General features: G+C 38.5%; 1 protein-coding gene across 8 annotated transcripts in view; it reads left to right on the plus strand.

Annotated features, from left to right (window-relative positions):
• Positions 1–21,520, plus strand: part of RANBP3 (RAN binding protein 3) — a 55,833-nt gene that overhangs the window by 13,708 nt on the left and 20,605 nt on the right. For 3 of the 8 annotated variants that reach the window (XM_085040587.1, XM_085040592.1, XM_085040585.1), the window contains 8 exons: positions 1,487–1,542; positions 9,495–9,698; positions 15,145–15,181; positions 15,270–15,356; positions 17,344–17,415; positions 18,595–18,660; positions 20,178–20,270; positions 21,386–21,489. In XM_085040587.1, coding sequence (XP_084896713.1) covers positions 1,487–1,542; positions 9,495–9,698; positions 15,145–15,181; positions 15,270–15,356; positions 17,344–17,415; positions 18,595–18,660; positions 20,178–20,270; positions 21,386–21,489 — 719 coding nt within the window. The remainder of the gene's footprint in view (positions 1–1,486; positions 1,543–9,494; positions 9,699–15,144; positions 15,182–15,269; positions 15,357–17,343; positions 17,416–18,594; positions 18,661–20,177; positions 20,271–21,385; positions 21,490–21,520) is intronic. The other 5 variants (XM_085040591.1, XM_085040589.1, XM_085040588.1 and 2 more) reach the window with 3 other exon arrangements.

Raw genomic sequence — 21,520 nt, forward strand, 5'->3', positions numbered from 1 at the left:
GGATGGAAGAACTTAAAAAAATAAAGGGAAAAAAAAAGCAGGCAAAATGGTGTCGTAAGTAGCCTAATTTCTTGATTAATTTTACCTCTTGTAGAACAAGTTATACCAGTTTTGCAAGATCAGTCTTGCAGTGTTTTTTGGTTTTGGGGGTTGTCCCTTTGAGTTAGATCCACAGAAAAGTAGAAAGAGGCTCTTCCACTCTCACAATTAAATGCACAGTTCTTGTAATAGTTTTCATAATTTTGTGTATGTAAGCTAAAGTTTCACTTTTTCAGCCAAACTGGTCTAACTCTAGCAGTTCCCAAATAGATAGTTTCACCTCTTTTTCCTTACATGGTGATCCAAGTGCTTTACTGGTGCTGCAGCTGATTTATGGAGGATTTTGTGATACTGTTCAGTTTTTTGGTGCAAAGTAATTCTTCTTGATGGCTTTATATTTCTTTTCTTTTATGGTAGCCTTTCAAGTTCTGAAAGCTTTAAAATTTTTAATTTCCTTAAATGTCCAGACTTGTTTATAAGACTGGATAATTGCAAAGGTGGAACTTTTTGGCTAATTTCTTTGCAAATCTAGCTCTCACTAAATCCTGTTTTCCAGACTAAAAGACAGACTGAAATACTGTACTCATCTTTAGCCCTACAAACATACAGGAGGGCTGCTGACTGCATAGTGTGCATGCAGCTTCTCTTCAAATATAGCATGCACACAAGGTGTATTAGTTTGTTGAACTCTCAAGAAACCTCACTTCTGCTTTATCACACCCACTTTCCCTCTGTGAGTATACTTTTGTTATTCAGGACACTGAGGTAGTTGGGAAATCTCGAAAGACGGTGGAAATATACAGTCATTTCTAGGCATTAATTCTGTTCTTATAGACTATATGCTGATGTGCTTATTTAGAAAATAGCATCCTACTAATATTTGATTCAGAGCTTCAAGATGAAAGCGCATTTGCTCTTAAATTATGCAGAAAGATTGATTCCTCTGGTTTGAATTTTAGACCTGCAGATTTTGATTTAGAACCTTTCTAAAGCTTTCAGTGATAGTGAAATACAAGTGCAATCAAATGTCAGTGTTAGGTGACCTTTAAGAAAGGGATATATGGGGTTGTACAACAAACTGCCTTTTCATTTATGCATGGCAATGGGGAAGGAAAAATATCTGTTCAGCTAGTGAACTGCTGCAGCAAAGGGTTTTTCCTTCCAATGTACCAAAGTACGGTATAAGTACTAGCTTGAGATCTGGAGGGGAAACACAAATAGCTTTCAGATATTAGTTGTGTTGTTCTCCTTAAAACACTCATTTTTACTTTTGAAGATCAAGTGCTTATAAGTATGTGTTACCAGGAACTGTTGAAACAATATGTGTAACTGAGATATAACTGGTTTAGGGATTCATTATTGGTAAAAGCATCATAGAACATAACATGTTCATAATAGTCAATATGATTGTGGTTGGAAAAAAACCCTATGATTTCTCTTTTTACAGAAAAGCCTGCCATTGCTCCACCTGTCTTTGTATTTCAGAAGGATAAAGCACAGAAGGTAAGGAGCTGTTAATACTTTTTTTTTGTTGTTGTTGTTTTGTCCTGACTCCTTCCTTCCATGGTGATTAGCCCTTTGTCTATATTGTTATGAAGTTGAAGATGGCTAATAGAGACACTAATAATGGACTTAGGGCAAGCAGGCACTGTAAGAACATGTATGATGGTTTCACAATGCAGGTAGCTCTTCAGACAAAAGATGGACCAATATGGTAGAAAAAGTATGTGTAAAGGTGTATCTTGAACGTGTGGCAGAGGAGTGCTGACACTTGAGTTGCATGACAAAGCTGCAAAATTTCTTTTTCTAATAATAGGTTTAAAGTAAAGCGAAGAAAACTGATCTAGATTATTGCTTTTCACCTCAGTGTATTTAAATATCTGATATCTTTGGTTAGTAAGCTGTGAAGTGTCTAGTTACCTTGGGAAATGGTAATTCTTTTCCCTCATCTCAATATTCTATTCTGTTCAATTCTATCTGGTTAATAGTAAAAGCTATTAAGATTCATGGGGAAAAAAAATCAAGGTTACTCTTGTTTCTGCTGAAGATGGTGGGAAGCAAGAGAAGAGTACAATACATTTTCTGTTGGATCACTGGATTGTTTTGTTATCTGTGGAGTCAGAAATGTTTGAATTGAAATACTGAACCACTTTCAGTTGATAGCTTTTCTTTGATTTGGAACAAGTGCCAGACTCAAGCTTTCTCACAGGTTCAGTAGGCATATTCCTCAGCAGGAGCTTGAAACCTTTTCTCAGCTTGGAAAGGATTTACGTCTGCTATTCTGCTAATATTAGCTAATCAAATTAAGTCTGCCAGAGAGTGAGTACTTTCAAGACGTTCTTTCTATTACATTTTTTACAATGACTGTTTACATATACTTTGGAGTGGAGTGGCAGTGTTTGCACTACTGATTTTGATCATGTTTCCTTTTAGGAAACAGTTCCAAATCACCTACTGTTGCTTAGACTGTTCTGAAGTCCCTTCTGAGCTGCATCATGATGAGTGTTCTCCAGAGGCATCCTTTAGTCTGGCAATGGTGATCATAGCAGTGTGCAATCCAGGCAAAGTGACATGGTCCTGTGTCCTTTTTTGCTGGCCTGGTTCGTACATGCCAAGATAGCAGTTCTTGTGCTCTCAAGTTCCTGCACGGTCCATGTCTTCAGCATTAGGCTGTGCAAGCTGCTGCACTGGGCTGTGAGACAGAGCTGTTGCACTCTCATAGGTCTCAAGAAAATATTTGTAAAAATATATTAATTAAAGGCATAATGTATTTTGGGGCTGGCAGAGAGGATCCAGGGAGGGCAATCTGTGATGTAGTCTTCCCAATGGCCTCTGAGGATGCTGAGGTGGTGCTGAGTAGGTAGCTGTATTCAGGACAGTCTCTGCCTGGGCAGAGACAGAAAGTCTGACTTTATTGGGTGGAGCATCTGTGGGTTCCCAAGCATCTTGAAGGCACGGGGGTTAGAGATAAGTTATAAATTGATCTAAATGCCAAGTGGTGGTGGTGCTGTCAAGGGAGCTAGCCACAGTTGCTTTGGGCATGGAATAAACCTGGCTTGAATTAACTTGGCTTGGCTGGGAAATAGGGCTTGTTCCTTGAAGCAGATCAGAGAGTCTGGTAGTAGCATGTCAGTTAGTTGCCAATCTTCAAAGTAGCAGCAGACATAAATGCTTGTGCTAAATGGTGTATTGCGTGGAGATGTAGGATTTCTTTAAAGGGGAAGGGGGAGTGATCAGTAAATTTCATAGCTTTTATTGTGGTCTGACATTGCAGAGAAGGACTTGTAGAAGCATCACTGCTGTGCTCCTTGCAGTGTGATTAAATAAAGAGCTTATTGCTTGTGCCAGTAGCTGGTTTTTGTAGTATACTCAGAACATGATGCTATGAGCCAAAAGTAACAGCCAGTTAATCTATGCTGTGTGTGTCAGAGCCTAGCATTCAGGCCAGCTTTTAATCAAGTTAATTGAGGAAAAGTGCCTTAGGTTACATACTAACTGAGATCTTTCACTGTATTTTCAGAATGACTTAATAGCTAAGTGTTCCCATTAAGAGTTAAAACTCTGTAACTGTTTGTGCAAAAGGTACCTGGTTAAGTGCATTGCCTGCCGCAAGAGACTGTCCTTATTAAAGTTAGCAAGGAAATCCTGTGAGCAGAGGAGTTTTACTAGAGCAATGTTTTGAGGAAAATGCAAAAGTAACTTCAAAATAGTTGGCAAACAACACACTACTTGATTATGTAATTTCTCTATGTAAATTATAATTTTAATTTAGCAAAATGTCTGTCTAGTCAAGTCACTTTTTTCTGTAAGCAAAAGTGTTGGTAGAGGCTTTTTAGTGCTGACACAGCAGTCTGACAGTAAGCTGGGGGGGAGAAAAAGCATTATGTTGTGTATTCAGTTAACTGCTTATGATGGTTGTTTATATGTTTGCCTAGTGTTTTTCCAGATGAACCTGGACATCCTGGGCAGAATTATTTTGTTGCAGCATCTACAGAGCCTCTCAGTATTACAGCTGGATTGATATAATTCAGTGGTCTTATTGACTTTTCTGGAACTGACAGTGTCTACTATTAAGTTAAACAGTGATCTTTTTCTAGAAAAATTAAATTTGTGCTTGGAGGATATCAGACGTTTGGATCACAGCAACACCATGAAACACTTGAGGCTTGGGGCAGAGTGGCTGGAAAGCTGCCTGGTTCAGAAGGACCTAGTGGTGCTGGTCAGCAGCAGCTGAACAAGAGCCCAGGTGGCCAAGTTCAAGGCCAATGGCACCTGGCCTGTAGCAGCCAATAGGGTCCTGCTACAGGCCAGCAGGACCAGGGCAGTGACCCCCTGTGCTGGACACTGGTGAGGCATTTCAAATCCTAGGTTCAGTTTTAGGCCCCTGATGACAAGAAAGTCATTGAAGGGCTAGAGCATGTCCAGAGAAGGGCCACAGAGCTGGGGAAGAGTTGGAGCACAAGTCTGATAAGGAGCAGGTGAGGGAGCTGTGAGGGCTCAGCCTGGAGAAAAAGAGGCTCAGGGTGATCTTATTACTCTATACAACTTCCTGACAGGAAAGTGGATCCAAGTCGGAGTCAGGCTCTGTTCCCAGGGAACAAGGGACAGGATGAGAGGAAATGACCTCAAGTTGTGCTGGAGTGGTTTAGGTTGGATATTGGGAATTTCTTCACTGAAAGAGCTGTCAAGCCCTGGCACAGCTGCCCAGGACAGTGGTGGAGTCCCCATCCTTGCAGGGATTTAAAAAAAAAATTGGAAAATATTCAGCATGTTCAGGGACAAAGTTCATACTAATCTGGAAACTAATTTTTTAACTGCATCTTCCAGCTAAGGATGTATACACTTGAATAAAACATCAGAACTTACAGTTTGACATGTTTATTTAGAGGGGACAGAAAGTACATGGAGTTCCTAATACTGCCTCTTAATTTCACTCTCAGTAAGGAAGTTTGAGTTGTTTTCTTTTGTAGTTAAAGACAGGATTAGTCTGTCCTTGTTTTCAACTTCGATGTCAATTAATGGTGGATGTCAAGTTGGCAGTTTCTAAATTTGAGTGAGTCTACATTTTCATGATTTGCATGTCTCCTTAACTCCTTGAGAACTATTTTTACAATGTGTGAAATATAGTCTTGCAAATATCTGAATAATAGCACTGCTATTTGTGTTTCTAACAGGCAGAGTGTTTAGTGCTGACACCAGCTGGAAAATTGCATCAGCTTAAGAAAGCAATAACTGTTGAGATCTGAAAGCAACACAAAGTCCGAACCTCACTATGTTAGGCGTAGAGTACTTCTGTTACTCCATTATCTATCCAAAAGCTTATGACCTAAGCTGTACTTTTCATAGCACTTTTTAAATTAAATATTTAAATTGATGGATACAACTTACTTCTGTGCTTAACATTAGACACTTGTTTGACTTGTGTTTCTGCTCTGAAACTGATTTTAGCTTTGACCATAAAACATTTAATATGAATTTCTGGCCATAGGTTACTTTAAATAATTTTCTGAAGTTAACTTTTAACATGCATTTCTGAGGTGAAAGTATTCTGTTGTTTTTGGATTGACACATTTTTAAGCAGGTATATTAGCTCAAACAAATTTAATCAGTAGTAGTGTAACGAAACGCTTTGGCCAAAAATGTTTTTAAAGTAGTGTTATTTGTTCTGGAAGTGTGAACTGTCGTAATCTGGTGGTTACATCATGTAGGATCATTATGACCTCCCGTAGTCACAAGTATAGGATTCTCCACTCAGATGTAAAAAATTTTTGCACTTGAAAATGACCCGTTGTTTATAATGCAGCCTTGTTCTCTTCCCTTTGCCAGCCTGAGTTGGGGTATTGGTAGAATACAGAAAAGAACACTTTATTTCTAGCTCATTGTATAACTAGTTTTGATCAGCATACTGCTTTCTGTATGTGAATTGATAGTGGTGATCTTTCAAAAATGACTCTGAAAGAAAATCAGTTATGTGATACTGTGTCATGTGATACATATGTCATGTTCCATACCAAAGTGGTACAAAGAGTTCAAGGGGTAACTGAGTCCTAAATGCAAAGGTTCTGGAGTGAACAAGGGTATATGTTGTTAAATTGTTCTAGCTGTCATCATGGTCTTAACTATGGAGTTTTAAAAATAGGTATGGAGTTGTAAAAGTGATGTAAGTGATTAGAAAATGGCATTTTCAGATAGCCTAGAGAACAAAATCATGAGTTAAAAAAAAAATTTTAGATGGTATGTAAATTAGGGGTTAATTGAAATCTTGCTTTGATGCAATATTACTTGGAAATGCTTGGGTTTTGGTGCTTTGGGGAGGAGAATGACTAGAAAAGGTTCTTCATGCTGTGGCCATGACTTGCAGGTTTAGGATGGTGGCAGAGAGAGAACTGAATGAACTAATTTGTGTATGGAGAGGCAAAGGATTCCTCTTTCTCAGTCTGTCTCTGCATTCTCAGCGTGGCTTCCAAGAGGTTTTGTTAGGATACCCAGTTGAACTGTGTTGTAAGTTTGTAGTGTACTTAAGGAGTTAAAATAGATGCTTAAGAGCTCGTAATTGTGAATATATTGCTGTACTTAAAAGAATAGTAATGGAAGTTGTTGTGTTTAAGCAACTGTCATGGAGAGACAGTTGTGCAAGACAAAGCTTGGAGGAATATAGAGAGGCTGATAAAGTCAAAGGCTGTTGAGCATACTAGCAAGAGTTGTCCTTGGCTCTAAGAAGTAAAAAATATGAAAACATATACTGAGAGTAGTCTTTTTGGCCACTGGATAGGAATACTAAAGTGGGGAAAATGGGGAAAGGAGTTGCAAATAGCTCAACTTAGAACTGGGAGGAAAAGCTGATCCAAGAGTGCTTGTGCCAGTCTTTATTGAAAAACAATATTATTTCTTTGCCGATATATGGTGACTGTGGTATCATGTGAGTCTTGGCTTTTAAGTATTCCTTCATGTCCCTCCTTATATTCTGCAATGCAGAGGAAGCGAAATCTCCAAGTAGACTTAGATGTATTTAGTCTGGGTGTGTTATTTTTAGTTTTAATAAAATAGATATTGCTTGATCTGGCTGAGCAAGGTAAATTTGTGTAGGTGGCTTCCTAACATTAGTTATCTCTCTGTTGGTCTTTGCCATAGTGTTTAAGAGACAGGAACAGGTTTCTGCCAAGTTCTCCCTAGAACTGTATTTCATAAGGAATGTATTCTCTAGAGAAGAGGAGGCTCAAGGACGGACACACTTCTCAGACATAACATTCCAGCCAAAGAGAAGAGAGTGAACTGTTCATCAACTCCAAAGAACTTCCAACAAGAGCTTAGATCAGAATTCATGAAGCTAAGAGACTAGGAAAAGCTTTCAGTAGTATATATCACTAAAGATTAAAATTAATTTTAAGAGTCCACAGTTTCTTTTGGATATGCTGTTTTTGAGAATAGCTGTACAAACTTCTGCCTGGAACAGTTCTGATTTGATAAATCCTTGAGTCCTTTGTTGGTCTTGTCTTCCATAACTTAAACCACATACTACTCACAAAATTCTGAAACTTGCAGTAGTTTTTTATTAACTGAATGTATTTTTAAAAATATAATTGTATGTATTTTATGTATTTATGTATTGGCCATGAAATTCTTTTCTTGGATTCAGATTTTTCTTCATAGAAGTGGTGATTATCAATAATTTTTTTTGTTTATTTTATGGGTCTTGAAGCACGTATTCCAGTCTTGCTTAGGATAGAAATCACATTTAAGCTTATTTCCACTTTTTGAAATGCTTGACACCAAGTATTTCAAGTATTACAAGAGTTATTAAAATCTGTTGGATGTTTATTTAGCCTACTTTAAGATGTTCTAAACTGTGTTGATATTAATTACTTGCAAAATATTTTGTTGTTTCCAATTTTAAGTGTCTAGCACAATTGAATGTTCTTCTCCTGAACTTCATGATTAGCAATTTTCTGATCTGTAGCTAAAAGTCAGTCTAAATTTCTGGTAAGGCTTTTTTTTTTTTTTTTTTAAACATATATTGTAAGTGGTATGGCCATCTCCAGGTAGCCTTTTCCTGTTGTTCTCTCCAGACAAAGAGGTAAGGATAGGTTGCTAGATTTTATTAAATTTAGTGACAAACAAAATGTCTTTAACTTTTCTCATTCTGTGGGGTTTTAAGTTAGTGTTTGGGTCTGTTATGAAAAGCTAAATACTAAAGCCAGATAATTTTGACAGTACAAAAGCCCAGCATCCCAAACTTTTACCTGACATCCATAGTATTATCCCCAGTAAATATATTTTGACTATTTTGAGCCTTAATCATAGTAATTTCCTGCATGATAAAAAGTAATGTGTTGCTGGCTTTAATAATTGCTTCTGTTATGAGAGCAAGCGTTACTTAAAGAACTTGGGGCTCTTAAGATGTTACGTGCTGCTGTTTATTTTTGAGGCTTTTGCTCACTTTCTTGCATGGACCTGTGCAATGATGAGCATTTTTGGTCTCTGTTCTACCAAGTGTTTTCTGGGAGCAAACCAAGGTTGTGTGCTTCTGAGTGCCATTTTTCCTTACTGCTTGATTCTTCAGATACTTCACTGTAAGATGCAGGGAAGCTCAGCCCACAGATTGCAGCTGGGAGCACATCCTTGGCCTGAATGTTATCCGTGGACTGTTACTTAGTCCTTAATCACAATACAGTTGTTTGTGCTCAAAGCCTTTTTAACTTTTTCATCCTTCAGATGTGCTCAGAATATGATAATTCTTAATTTTTGTTGTTAGAGCAGGGATGTGCAGCATTAAATGATGTGAAGGAACGAAAAGTCTGTGGCCGAAGTTCAGCAAATACCAAATCCCATTAGGGTGCATCCTGTCAACTCCCTCCCTGAAAGAAATTGAAACTTGTTAATTTATAGAAAAAAGCATTGATGTTGCTTTTTAGATAATTCACTATCATGTGAATATGAAAGGAGCCTGTCTGTGTCTTGTGTGAATGTTAAAATAATTAATTTCTGTGAGAATTTTATAACCCACCTCACCTCCCTCAAATGTGGGTTGAAGAAGCAGTGGAAGACACTTATTTACAGTAATTGTCTATTTAATTTTTATGTCTGAATATGCAGGTAAAAGCTATCAGCTGTCCTTTAGTCCTTGAGAGAGGGAGGGGTTAAACCCCAACAATCCTGTAGTTAGCAAAATCCTTTTGCTAGGGACACAGATGATTTCAGTAACTTTAAAAAAAGTGCATTTGCTCCAACTGATGCTTTTTGCAGGGAGAGGAAGCTAATTCTGTCAGCAGGGTCTGTGTTGTGTTACACAGTTTCTACGTATTTTAATTGGTATGTCAGCAATAAGCAGCAGCTCCTTCTGCCATACTGTGAAAACAGTGATATTTAAAAACGGATTAGCTGATCATCTCACTAGGACGACCAATCTCTCATGTTGCAGCCTTGCATTGAAGGGACGTTGTCTTTTCTGCTCACAGTCCCCTGCAGAGCAAAAAGCTTTGTCGGATTCAGGCGAGGACCCCCAGGGAGAGGTTGAGCCCCCCTACCATGGTCTGGGTCACACAGAACCAGCTGGTGAGTGCGACTCTGAGCACCCTGCTCCTGCTGTGGCCTCAGTCAGTGCTACCCTGAGTCCTGCTTCTGAAGCCCAGCTTGCTCCTATTCAACAAGGACTGGCAGGGGTAAGTGTGAACCTACCAAGTACTTCTGCTGCTGAGGGGATTAGAGGAAAAAGTCCCTTCCACTAGGTGGAATCCGTTACTGTTAGTTACCTACTACTGTAGGTAACTTTGGTTCTTTGATCTCAAGTGTTAGTCCTCTCTAAGCCCTTGATCCAATTAGAAGAAATTCTGAGTCTTCCTAATAGTGTAACTGTAAAAGACACCTCAAGTATTTTAAAACTTAGGGTGGAAACTGTGTTTGCTCAGGGTAAGAGCACTTCTAAATGAGTGAGAAAGTGTGTCTATATTTGAAGGATTGGCATCAAGCAGTTAGAGAACTCTTTGTTCCCTCTCTGAACCATAATGCTGCAGCTTGACAAAGTGAGCAGCTAATACTATGTTTCCACTGGATATGTCATGCCAGCCTGTAAGGTATTTAACAGATTAAAAGCACCAAGAATCATAGCAGAGTTTTGAATTTGTGTGTTTGGAATGGGGAGGAAATCAGTACCTTGTGGAAAAGCTGTCAGTGCCCATAATTTTGTTTTTCTGCTGGTGAAATCGCAAAATCTTTTCTGATAGATTGGATGACTAAATGACTGCTACTGTACAGTCTTTCAGAGCAATTTTAAGTGTTCCTAATCTTTCTGGTTGGTGGACCATATTTTCTTGGTGCAGGTGAGTATCATGTTCCCTCTGGTATCACACCCTAGCCATGTGCTCTTTGCTAGATCTTCATCTGTTAGAGCTGCTTCGCCTAATACCTGCACACTTTTCTTGCAGAAGGGTTTAGGGTTTAGGTTGGTTTAGGGTTTTTTGTCCCAGAATCAGCCATTTCAAGTAAGCCCAGCTCTGAATGGATTATCCTGACAAGGTGCAGATAGCTGTAGGTTAAGCACCTCTCAGTGTTTGGACTGTTGCTTGATGACCTGCAGAAATCTTCCTATTTCAGTTTCTTTCCTGAAGGTTAAAATTTTCAAGGGTTAATATTTTAAAATATAGCTGGTACACATGTGTGTAAAATCACGCTATGAAAAGCCAATGTCCACAAAGGAGATAGAGGAGTGCTGCAACTTTATTTGAATAAAGGGAGAGAGTCCACTGGGGCACATGCCCGTGGGGTTTTCTCTCTCGAGGTTTCAGAGGACACAGCCTCCTTTTATCCTAAAGTCCAGGCCACATGTTGTCTTGCCCTCTTCCTTTCCCCATTGGCTGAGACACCAGGAAGGTACAGCCTTCCTGAACTGCCTACCACATATTCCCCCTTGAACATGTAATTTTCCCCCAAAGTTCAGAAACTCAGGCTTGTGCACACCCACTTGTCTCTTTCTGGAGTCAGACTGCCTGGGTTCTGCAACAAACTTGCGGCTTGAAGTGGAAAGAGACCTTATCGCCCATACCCTCACCTGCGGAATTGTTTGTAAAGACTTTATCACATATCTTTCCTATCAAACATAATCACAGACTTTTATCTCAGTTTTCTGTCATTTGAAATTGCAGTGTTACTAGACTTGTCTAAGAGAACAGTTTTAACCAGACTTTCAGGAACACTACAGCAAATGGTTATCTTAGTCTTGATCTTAGAGAGCAGAAAATCTTACCCCAGTTAACCCAGTTCTGAAAGAAATTTAAAACCTACAAATGCTGTTTGGGATAGTATGCAGAAATTTGTGGCAGTACAGAACAGCTGTTTCAGCATCCTTCTTGACTCCATTCAATTAAATGTATGGAATTGTACAGTGCTCAGTACAGCCATATAACTGGCCTGCACTGGCAAGCACTCTTTAGATTATCCCAGTGTCTTGCAGTAAAACCATCTCTTATCTTGAAATCTAGAGAAGGTTGATGCATCTTAAGAGTGCTTGTTCTGGTTTGTTGGAGCGGCAGTTTTCATGCAGTCTTCCCAGGGCCTGGGATGATGGATGAATTAAGACGGAAGAAGAGACACTGCATGTTTCTTGTTTCCTTGTTTGTACACACACAGGCAGATATTTTTTATACGTGAATTAGGTGTGGCCATAGGTACAACCCCTTGCAGAGCTGATGGTCATGTCATAACTCTTTGCTAACCCATGCCAGCCTCCCACAACATGTGGCCATGCCAGCGTGACTGTGCTGATTAAGAGGTTCTGGAACAGCTTTTAAGCAAATCATGGCAGTTCAATAATGCCTGTGCATGTGCAGAGAGTCTGGACTGCAGATTTGCCTTACTGTGCTCTGAAGTCCTTTATATATGACTTTTTGCATCTTAAAATGCATTTTCAAAGATAAATACTAGAAATATACTCTTAGAGCTTTCCCTGAATTACACGGACCTTTTCTTCATTACCCAATTTCTCCATTTCTGTCCCTGTTTCTGCTTACTAGTGTGAATAGGCAAAAACTGACAAATTTGTTGACATTTTGAAATTCTTCTCTTACCTTGATGTAACAACTGTGTGAGCAATTAATGTTTGTATTTAATTACTGTGACTTACACTTTTAAAAAGCAGTTAGTAGCGTTTATGAAGGTAATTTCCTTCATTAGAGATGTGTCGTAATTGTAGGAACCTCTGTTTAGGAATAATTGTAACTTTTCTGTAGCTGGATTTCTGAAAGCCGGGAACAGAGGGAGTAAGTGAAAAGTGGTGTCTGCTCTTAAATGAGAAAATTCTAGGTAGGATTTTGCTGTTACCAGTTTGTGTCTCATCAGCATCTAAGTCCAAAGAACTGAATGGAGATATTGAATCACCTTGGTGATTTCTTATAGGATGAGATGGTCTTGCCTTTTGTTTCCATTGTGTGTGGGGTACTTGTGTGTTGCTGTAAAGTACAGACTTAATAGGCTGAGAAGAGGGGCCTAAAATTGAGAGGCTCCACTGCTGTTCATTGTTACTAAATGTAATTTGCTGTTTTTCCAGTCTGTCAGGCCTGTCATGCAAATATTCCCCTGTTTTTTTGTCTAGTCCACCCAGCTTCCTCTGAAGCAGCACTGGTAAGCAATTCTGGCTGCAGTGGTAACTAACTTTATCATGTGGCTTCATAGAAAAGTGAAACTTACGCTAATACAGTACATCTGTGTACCCCCACCCCTATGGACTCTACCTGGCATCTGTTTGTCCAAAGGTGCATAGCTTTAATCTCCCAAAACTCTTGGACTAGGAAGCATGGAAATAACTCAGAGCAGATTCTCTGTTCTGCTTTGCCTTCAGTAGGGTACAGAGTTGGTTTTGGCTATTGATGCCTGTTGCGCACTAAACATGGTGATGATACATTAGTTGTGCTTGTCAGTTATGAAATTGCAATGATATGATGATTCGAGGCTTGTGCTATATAGGCTTGCCTTTTTTTGTCTGTGTTACTTGAGTATTGAGAATGAAGCATATATTAGTAACATTTTAAGTTTTTGACATTCAGATGAAAATCACTTGTTTATTTTTAAAGATTTTTGCATGTAGAGACCTGCAGTTTCATTCATGCAAAATTTTTACCAAGCGTTTTTGCTTTCAGGATTTTTGATATAAGTTGAAACAAATTGAGTGTATATGTGCAAAATAGAATCTGTTCTGAGTTCAGATGTTGGTTGCTTAAATACATGATGTGTTGATTTTCCACTTTAGCCTCACATCGTGGGAAACTAGTGTATGTTGGCGAGGGCAGTGACTAATAAGACCATCTTCCGGTACCATGGACTACTTGACTAATTATGTAGGAAGAGCCATGGATCATCAAATGCAGTATTAACACGGCTGGCTGATAGTTGTGAATGCAGGGGGTGGTATTCTAGAACTGTCAGTAGCTTCTTATTTCCAATGCTAAAGGTTTCAAAAGTACTCAACTAGGATGCTAGTGAGGGAGCTATACTTTTTTATTTACATAAAACAAAACAGGAAAGCCCTCAAAGGTAATTGAATAGGCAAAGTGCAGTGTGAGTTTTTATGAGCATTTATCAGTGTACTAATAGTACAATATTATCTGAGTTCTAAATGTATCCAGTGCTAGACAGAAAGTTCTGTACTTTCTGGTATTCTTAAATCCAAGGTATGCCTCAGATGTCAGTCCTGTGCAAACTTACGCAGTCCTGTTGCGTGTCTGCCTGCTCTCAGTGCCCAAGTGGGCCAAAGCATGGCGGGGAAGGAGCTTTGGGACTTCAGTGGGCTCTGCACATGAGCCGCCATTCCCCCCCTTATCAGCCAAGCTCTGAAGTGAGACTGAGTGAATGGGAGGTGTCTGTCTGCATGTCCTGGGGCAGGAATGGGATGAAATGGTAATGTTGGACTAGGTAGATGGTCCAATATGTCAAGAGCTATCTGAAAGGATGGTGCAGCCAAGGTGGGAGTCAGTCTGTTCTTCCAGGTAACGAGTGATGGGACAAGAGGAAATGTCCTAAAGTTGCACCTCAAGTTGAACATTTAGATTGAGTATTAGGATAAGCATGCTCCATAAAAGGATTGTGCAGCCATGGAACAGGCTGTCCATGGCAGTGGTGGAGCCATCATCCCTTTAGGCATTTGTAAGACATGTGGATGTGGCACTTAAGGACATGGTTTAGTGCTGGACATGGCAGTTCTGAGGGATCTCTTAGACTTGGTGATCTTAAAGGTCTTTGCTAGCCTAAGCAATTAGATGATTCTAAGATGTTTTGTAATGACTTGAAGATGCTGATGCTGCCCTGATCACCTTCCATAGTGAAAGGAATCTGTTATGGGGTTATTTTTTTGCAGGAACAAGGGAGATTATATTAGTTGAGGAAGTGACAGAGCAATAGGAGAGAGCCATAGAAATCCTCAGAAAATATGTAAAGCCTTTGTTCAAAGACTTTTTGAATGTCTGCTAGTTGGTAGCCTGTGATGCTTGCTTTTTTGTTCCTGGTACTGTGGAAGATATTAGGGGACTTTCCATTGGTATTTCCGATAAAAATACTACTGTACTAGTTTATAGAGTATGCTTCAAAAGACATTCCTCCAATGCTGTCATTTTGTTGAAGAAACTAAAGTCACTTAAAGTAATTAGGTAAAGTGCTTTGGAATGAACTCCTAAATAATGGGTATGTTTATATTGAGCTTAAAACTTTATGATATTTTTAAAATCAAACCAATTTTGAAAACTGTCATTTTCAAATTTTCAGTATATAGAAAATGTAACTGTAATAGATAGGTCATAGGTTGGACTTAATGATCTCAAAGGCCTTTTCCAACCTAGTTCATTTTGTGATTCTGTAATTGTTACACAGTCCCTAAAGATATTAGTGCTTGGGATATGAATTTTCAGGAATCTTATTTGTAAATGAAATATTTTGAATTAATTGTATCTGTGTGAAACTCTGTATGACTACATATAAGTCATAGAAGATTATTGCATTGAATGTGTATCATTGACAATAAAGATAAAAAATCTCGTAACTGATGCTCAAAACATTTGGGTCAATCTGAAGAGACTGAAATGTTCAGTATATGATCTTTGTTTGATCACTGTAATCTAATTTCAGAGATCAGCCGATGGATCAAGTCCAGAAGATGGAGATGGTAAGAGATTTTATAGTAAAATTAAAAGCCGTGAGTGTGTATCTTGCTGGGATGTTTTGCATTTTCTCTAATACTTTTTTTCCTACAGAATCCGATCGAGAGGATGGAAGCTACTGTCCACCAGTAAAACGTGAGAGAACTTCATCTTTAACTCAGTTCCCTCCTTCTCAGTCAGGTAAGGGTTGCTACAGTATTATATATGAAGGATGGGTTTTCTTTCTAGACATTCTTTTTCCAGTCATGTAAGCAGTCTTATTACTGTCTGTGGTACTTTGGATTAAGACCACAGCAACCATGTACTCATGTTAGCAAATTTGGTGAAGCCCAAAGGAGTTGATAGAGAGTTAGTTGAAATAAAGGAGATGAAAAACTTTGAAGGGGAGAACAGTAAAAAAAAAATATTCCTCTCATATGCAGCACATTCTGGAGATGTGGCTAAAAGGCTAAAAGGCCTAGTTATTTTGATTTTATTTTTAAAGAAATAAGTGACTATGAAATCTAAAATGTAGTTGCTGATACTTTATGGGCACAGTATTCTAATTTCATGCACCAGTGCTAGTCAGCAGAAGAAGCCCTTCTCTTTCAGATTCCAGTTTTCTGGTGTGCAGCTCAGGGGTTCTTCAGATGCCATCCTGTGAATTGAGTGACCAGAGTTGCTGCTGTCTGCTTGCCAACCACTCTTAGTAAAGGGATGCACAAAAATAATGAATATGGGGATTTGATCTGTAGATTTTCTGTTAGAATAATGGTATGTGTATACCCAGGTTCCCTATAATCACTAATACTTCTATTCCACAATGTCTTTATCTTTTGAGATTAGAATCTCTATGCTAACATCTGTTAATAAGTGAAGGAAAACAATTTACTCAACTCTTTCATGGTTAAATACTTGATGTTCCAGGAGTCCAGCACACTTTCTCAAGCCTCTGCTTAACTAATGTCTTTTGATGGGATATGGTAATTTATTCCCTGGTGCCCTTGTTCTCTTCTAATGCGTGTTGTTGTTAAGCAGTGACAACTTTGATTTGAATTGCAACTTCCATAAAGACCTCTTTGAATATTGTTGACATTATTCAGTGCCTTTGGTTTCCAGAAAACCTGTCACTTTCCCACATTTGTATTTTTTTTTGGTGGGGTTACGTTTCTCTCTAAAATAGGGAAATTTTACTTATATGAAAACTGTGTCATGTTTAAGCTTAAGGCAGACAATAATAAAAAGAGAGAAGGTGTAATAAAAGGAAATAGGAAAAAATATTTAAGACCTAATTATAAAAGGTGAATGCTACATCTTTTAGTACAATGGTGTTCGGAGATGAGCTTCATTTCTCTTTTCAACATACTTAAGCTTTTTCTACAGCCTTATAAAAGCTAAAAGAGCCAATAAATACTGTTATACTTTTCCTCATGCAAAATGATCTGTTGGAGAACTCTGTCTGGAGATTGATTCTGAATCTGATTAGAGATTAATAATAAACTGGATTGTGGTTTTTGTGTAATACCAAAAGTACTAGAACTGCTGGACAGGGCCTCAACCAAACTCCCTATTGCATGCTTCTTTAGGTCCCAGCAGAGGGTGGAAAAGAAACACTGTCCTTCGCTTGTTCTTTCAAACATTTTTTCCCCTTTGTTGACTGTTATGCTGCTGAGATGACATCTGACAATACTCTGATGTGCTCTCCTCTATTTCTCTGGGAGTTTTATCTTTGCAGGGCAATTCAAACCTAAGTCACCTCTTGGTGCAGACAGTGCTGTGCCTCAGAGCCCAGGTGTTTGCTTCTACTCTTTAACAGGCATTACATACCTTTCTGCTCTCTCTGCAGGAACCTTTTGAAATGGTATTATACATTTTGCAATGCTATATATATCCTAACACCACTTCGAATTCCTCATTCAGATACAATTCAGAATGGGAATCCTATATTTATATTCCCTCCAGAAAAACAAAACTTGTTCTTTGTCTGTTTCAGGAGACACTGAGGGGATTTTATGGGCAATGACGTGTTTGCTACTTTGGCTGTAATACTGTTTTAGTTTAGAAGAGATAAAACCAAAATAAAACAAATTACTAGAAAAGTAATTTTCAGTTTGAAGTCTGGGAAGAGGTTTATAATAAAATACAACGTACACAACTTCCCTTATTTTTTCTTTTTCCTTGACTGCAGTAACAAAGAACAATGTCTTTATGCCATCAAGCTTCTGTGAACCTGCTGCAGGCAATTCTGACTCAGAACCAGGTGAACTTCCTCATTTTTCTGCTTTTTTTCTTGAACTGTTGTTAATTTGTCATGATCCAAAGGACTCTGATATTCCAGAAGTAAGACTCTATCCGTGAGAACGGAAGTGATGATGGTTCTGAACTTATAGCTGTTCTCTTGCTCACTTACTTCTTTGTTTGACTTCACCCTTGCTGGAGGTAATTAAAATGATATCAAAATTGTTACATGCATTGGCAGTGATGGTAGAATACTGCAGTATGACCCTTTCCTGCTAGCCTCACAATAAAACCCGTGGGAAATTTTCATTTACCTACTTCAGAAAACTGTTCTTTTATACTGGAAAGCAAAACAACCATAATGTATGGTCACAGTGATGTTCAGCTATGACCTGTGAGCCCTGTGTTCACAGAACTGCTGATTTTGTTAGTCCCTGTCGTCCTGGTTTGGTTGTGTTGGTATCGCTGTTGTGCACATCAGTATCTTATGCTAATAAACAAGCACAGTGAGACTGTAAGATGCTGAGTTGTCTTATTCTGAGTACAGATATTAAGCCCCTAAAAGGAAAAAAGTATAATTATTTCTTGTAAGTTCTTAGAAACTCAATTTTTAATAGCTGTCGGTTTATAAATTTTTGGGGGGATTTTGGTATTTTATTTAAAAGCCCTAACTGTAGTGAGTATGAGCAAAGGAATTTCTTTCACCTTCATACTACAAAAGCATTTGTAAAAGCTAATGGAATTACAAGAAACTAATATTAAGCAATTAAGTTTAACTTAATTTATAATAATTAGCAGTTAGATACTTGTTAGTAGCTGTCATGTTCAGTCATACTTTTGATTGTTCTTTCTTTACTTTGATTCTCACTTAAAACCTTTATTATCTATATTAAGTCCTTCACAAAAGGAGCCACGTTTCTCTGGTGAACACAGTCTTTTTCCTGTTTCTCCTGAAAAAAAATTGGAAGTTTTTGCTTGTGGCAACATGTGTTTGTCTGTGATGTATATTTACTGTGATGATCACTGGAAATCCAGGTTTCTTTCAGAAGAGAATTTGTTCTTTGGAAATCTCCTTGTAACTTTGGATATTTATAGAACTTACGGGATGTTACAATGGGGTAAACATGAGGAGTTTTAGGATTGAATGTATATTTGTAATATATTATTGCTTTGTCCTTGTAATTTTGTATTTTGCTTCCAGAGGAAAAGAGCAGTGGATTCCGACTGAAGCCACCAATACTAATCCATGGTCAGGCACCTAGTGCAGGTGAGTTCACTGTTTACTGCAACAGTACAAAGAAACCAGCTCAAGCATTTCATTTATTTAGTCGCTTCTTCAACTTGCAATTGTAACTAGAAAGGTGCAGTACCTGTGTGTCTGCAGAAAAAGTCTTGTCTTCTCTAGGGTGGTTGTGCCCGTGTCCACTGTGTAATGTGTATAGACACATCCATGTTTTGCATTGGATCAGCTGTGCATGTCTGAAGTGCATCTCCCAGCTGTGGCTGCTTAGCAATAAGCTTGTTTTTTTGCTTGGAGTAATCCTGCAGTCTGTGAGCTTGATTCCTTTAGTAGCAAACTGAAAGAAAAGGGGTGTTCCAGGAGTGCCTTGAGCAAGTTCCAGCCATTACGGAGTGTGCAGTCTGGGACTAGGCCAGGGCAGTCTGAACTGTCAGTGAGTGCCCACTTCTGCTCTCCCTGGCTTTTGGTGGCAGTGTGGGTAGCGGGTCCTTGATCCTGCCTGTTCTGCACTATAGGTTGGCTATAACTGAGTTTCCTGTTTACTGATGTAGACCCAGCTACTATCAGAAACATGTTAGTATTACAGCTCCTTAAGAATTTGAGGGGAAAAAACCCCAAAACTATTTAGGTAATGAAAGCTATCATTGCATGTCTATATGGAAACTTTATTTCACTTGCAGGAAGTGGTAAATTTAAAAATGAACAAAGTTTTTGGAGCTTATGAATGTTTGAACTTACCTTTATGTTCTGATGTCATGTCCTTTGAATATGGGTGACCTGAAATGGAACTAGTTGCTATGAGTGAGTTTTGTTGCAGTTTTTTACTGGATCAAGTGCTCATCTTTTACCTTTTTGTGTGAAGAAAACTGAACCTTCTGGGCTTGCCATAACCTTCTGAAGTTGATGTTGAAATGTTTGAGTTTTTTTAATTAGGTTGTTTATGGTCAATTAGCTTTTTGAATCAAAACAGAATTAGGGTTGCAGTGCTGTGCATCTTACTATAACAAGCCAAAGAGGCCAGGTTAATTCAAAAAGCCAAAAGGTTGTTAAATGACACAACACAATACAGTACCAATGCGTTTGATTGTATGAATTTTTAAAAAAAATCGTTTACCAGTATCTGGAAATTACTTCATTGGAAGGAGAAAAGAAGTAATTTCCAAAATGTAAGAGAAAATGTAAGAGAAATGAACAGTACACCAGCAATCCTATTTATGCACTTGACTTTTTATTCAACTACACATTTCAAGTCATTTCTCTTACATTTTAGCTTTTGTTTCTGGATCGGTAGTAAACTTTCTTTCTGTGCTTACCTGGATAAGGTAGAGAATAAAGTGTCTTTTAAGGCTAGGAAATAGTCTTCCCTATTTGGGGCTAACCCTATTTTTAGGCAGAGTGGGGGATGGAAAATAAGGGAGTAAAAGCTTTTCTAGTGTCTCTTTTTTCATTGTGTGTTGTGCTGGAAGCAGTTGGAGAAGATTAGATGAAGCTAAATTTTCCGACTTTAAAGCTTTATAGTTCTTGAAAAAGCTTTGCACTTGCAGGTCTCCCTAGCCAGAAACCAAAGGAACAGCAGCGAAGTGTGCTCCGTCCAGCAGTACTACAGGCACCGCAGCCGAAAGCTTTCTCACAGATGGGTAAATAATGCTTTTGCATTCTAAATACAGTGGAGAGAGAACAAAAATATAGAATTTGTTTAGTGGAGTGGTTTGGTTTTTCAACACCCACCTTGGTTTTTCTAGTTTTCTCCTTTCAAAAAAGAAACATTTTAAATGGTAAGTGTATCTGTATTACATGAGGGATAATATAGTGGAACCTTCAGGTCTTGTGTAGGATGACTGATGTTGCCAGGCCTGTAACTTTGGTGCAGTCCATGCTTGAGTTTTTTAATAAAAAGACTTTTAAGAGTGTGGTATAGCAATCTCAAATGACAGTATTGACCATGGTGTAATAAGCTATTACTGGTAATTGATCAACAGTGAAGTACCTACATCAGTGAGAGGTGCCTCTGGGCTTGGGGACCATTTTGTGTTTGGGATTTTGAGATACAATTTTAATTCTGAATATAGAATTTTAATTCTTAAGTTTGGTCATTCATATAATGCTTATTGTATTGTTGTGGAATTTGATATAGGTGATGGAAATAGGCACGATTAAAGTCTCAAAGTTAAAGCAAGAAAACTGTTTAAAGGGTCCATGTCTCCTAAACCCCATGTTTCCCCAGCCTGGTGCTGTTTGTTATGTGTAAGTTTAGTTGAACAGAAACAGGAGTAACTTCAGATAGTGCTGAATTTGGCATAGAACCAAACATTTCTAGCTTGATTTCTTGACGTGCCTGCTGGCACAGATTGGACTCTACACAGGACTTAGTACTGAAGTGTAAATTTTCAGTGGGAGTTCAGTGTGTGAGCAGGCAGATAAGTCTGAAGACAAGCCGTGCTGGTTGTGAACAGTATTAGATTGGAGCAGGGTGGCTGCTTGAGGTTGTATGTGTTAAAGTCCTTACAACATTTGTATAGATTAAATGACTTTTTGCTGACTTGGTTTTCTTCATTTGGAATTTTGATTCTGCTAAGTATTGCTGAATTGTGGTCCTCATGTCTCTTGCAAAATACTATGGGAACCTTTTCGTTTACATTGCAGTGTTTAATGCATTTAAACAAGAAAACTGCATGCAATTTGCATAAGAAAACTTTTATGATAGTCTAAATATCTAGAGAGTTTAGGTAACTTTTTTCTTTCCCTGTTGCAGTTCTCAGCAGTGGCACCAATGGTGTAAATATCCCTCCAGATTCTGCAGCCACATCAGAATCACCAAGTGATGCAACACTGAAAAGTTCTGACTCTGAAGATAAGGTGAGTTGGAGAAGGACACTCAAGATGACAG

This window comes from Lichenostomus cassidix, chromosome 28 (genome assembly GCF_008360975.1).
Source record: "Lichenostomus cassidix isolate B80296 chromosome 28, HeHo_3.0, whole genome shotgun sequence".
NCBI lineage: Eukaryota > Metazoa > Chordata > Aves > Passeriformes > Meliphagidae > Lichenostomus > Lichenostomus cassidix.